The sequence below is a fragment of the Micromesistius poutassou genome, assembly GCF_964030765.1.
Source record: "Micromesistius poutassou genome assembly, chromosome: 19".
In the NCBI taxonomy this organism is placed as follows: domain Eukaryota; kingdom Metazoa; phylum Chordata; class Actinopteri; order Gadiformes; family Gadidae; genus Micromesistius; species Micromesistius poutassou.
Window position 1 is genome coordinate 6,720,600 of NC_140289.1, and position 1,799 is coordinate 6,722,398.

The window sequence follows — 1,799 nt, forward strand, 5'->3', positions numbered from 1 at the left end:
TTCCCCGCTTCTTCATGACGTCGTCAACATGGGATTGTAATTATATAACCACATGTAACCCCAAGCCAGGAACAGCAGCCAAGAGCACTCATTCTTTGTGTGTAAACACAGCTGGTTCCACAAGTCGAATCATTAAAAAAGAACATCCCATAGTTTTACGCACGGATAGCAGCATAAACCAGAGAAGTCGTCCACATCCTGACAGCTCCGCTGCAGCAGGTCATACCTGGGCAGGTGTATGTGTTCATGTGTATGTGTGTGTACATGTATAGATGCAGGTTTGCACAAGTTACTTGAGATATCACTTGTTAAGAGTGAGTGTGCTACTAAAGAACTCATACAATGCAAACAGTGTGTGTGGACAGTGTGTGACGATGTCATTGTGTCCTGTCACTTCTGAAAGGTGGTCGTGCGTGGTCAGGTCAGAGTTCACGGGGGGGGGGGGGGGCGGGGGTCAGGAGAAGGGCACGTCCCATCTCTGTGTGTAGGCGCTGAGTTCGCAGGGGCTGATGACCAGCATGCGGGAGGAGTCCATGCCATCCAGGGCCATCTCGGAGTCCAGGCAGAACCGGGAGGCCAGGTGCTCCAGATGGGTGCCGGACTTCTGCCATCGCTGGGGACCACAGCCAGGAGGAGCACACAGAAAGGGTTACATGGAGATAACGTTCACAACATGACTCTATCAGCGCGTACATCTGGTAAGGGTTTAAGGCCCTGTTTTACCTCAAGGTTTTACCTTAAGTGTTTTACCACAATGTGTGAGGCTGAGGTTTCGTTAACATAATACCGCCTATGTTGAATCTAGCTCAAGAATCAGAGAGTAAATGTAAGCGAGCAGTGCATGCTCACATTTACCAGTAGATGGCAGTATCTTCTATCTTTCACAAAAGATGGAAGAAAGTTGTTAAAGCCCAAAGAGAAGGCAAGAACTTCTTTGTACATGCATTTGTGTGTGTGTGTATGTGTGTGTGTGTGTGTGTGTGTGTGTGTGTGTGTGTGTGTGTGTTTATTTGCGTGTGCCTACTCTGGTATTTTTGTGTGTGATTGTGTGTTAATATTAGGGTGTGTGTGTGTATGTTTGAATGCGTGAGAGTGTGTTTATCTGATATTCATAGCTGCATTGTGTAACTTGAAAAATTAGCAGCAGATTTGATCAGACATGAAAGTAAGATTTTATCAGGACTCCAGAGATAGAGAGAGCGAGAGAGCGAGAGAGCGAGAGAGAGCAGAGTGACAGAGATGTATAACGTGTGAAGCAGGTGACAGAAACAGGTGTGTGTGTGTGTGTGTGTGTGAGAGAGAAAGAGTGTGTGTGTTAGTGTGTGTATCTGTGTGTATCTGAGAGAGATGAGAGAGAGAGAGAGAGAGAGAGAGCGAGAGAGAGAGATGGAGAGAGAGAGAGAGCGAGAGAGAGAAGAGGGTGTGTGTATGTATGTTTCTGTGGCTGTGTGTATGTGAGAGAGAGAGTGACTCCGCTGTGGCAGAAATTGCCATTGTCTTTGCTCAGGCCGTGAAGCGAATCGCTGTCTTGTATCTGTGTCTCGTAGGCCTTGTCTACACACACGCACACGCACACGCACACACACACGCACGAACGCCCCCACACACTCTCTCCCATACACACACGCGCTGTCTTTTGTTCTATAGAGTTGTATTGTGCCTCGATTGTCTCTGTGATCAAAGGAGCAGCGAGCGGCGCTGTAGCAATGACACGCTCATGATACCGTGGCAACGGGCCGTGGCACTTTTTAATTGAAAAAAAAAAAGGGAGGAATAATTAAAAGCAAATCAATTGGTAT

General features: G+C 47.4%; 1 protein-coding gene across 1 annotated transcript in view; it reads right to left on the reverse strand.

Moving 5' to 3' along the window:
* Positions 1-454: 454 nt before the first annotated feature.
* Positions 455-1,799, reverse strand: part of galnt14 (UDP-N-acetyl-alpha-D-galactosamine:polypeptide N-acetylgalactosaminyltransferase 14 (GalNAc-T14)) — a gene marked incomplete at its 3' end in the record, with an annotated part of 94,487 nt that continues 93,142 nt past the window's right edge. The window contains exon 14 of the mRNA XM_084484270.1: positions 455-613. Within this exon, the coding sequence (XP_084340396.1) occupies positions 455-613 (159 nt within the window). The remainder of the gene's footprint in view (positions 614-1,799) is intronic.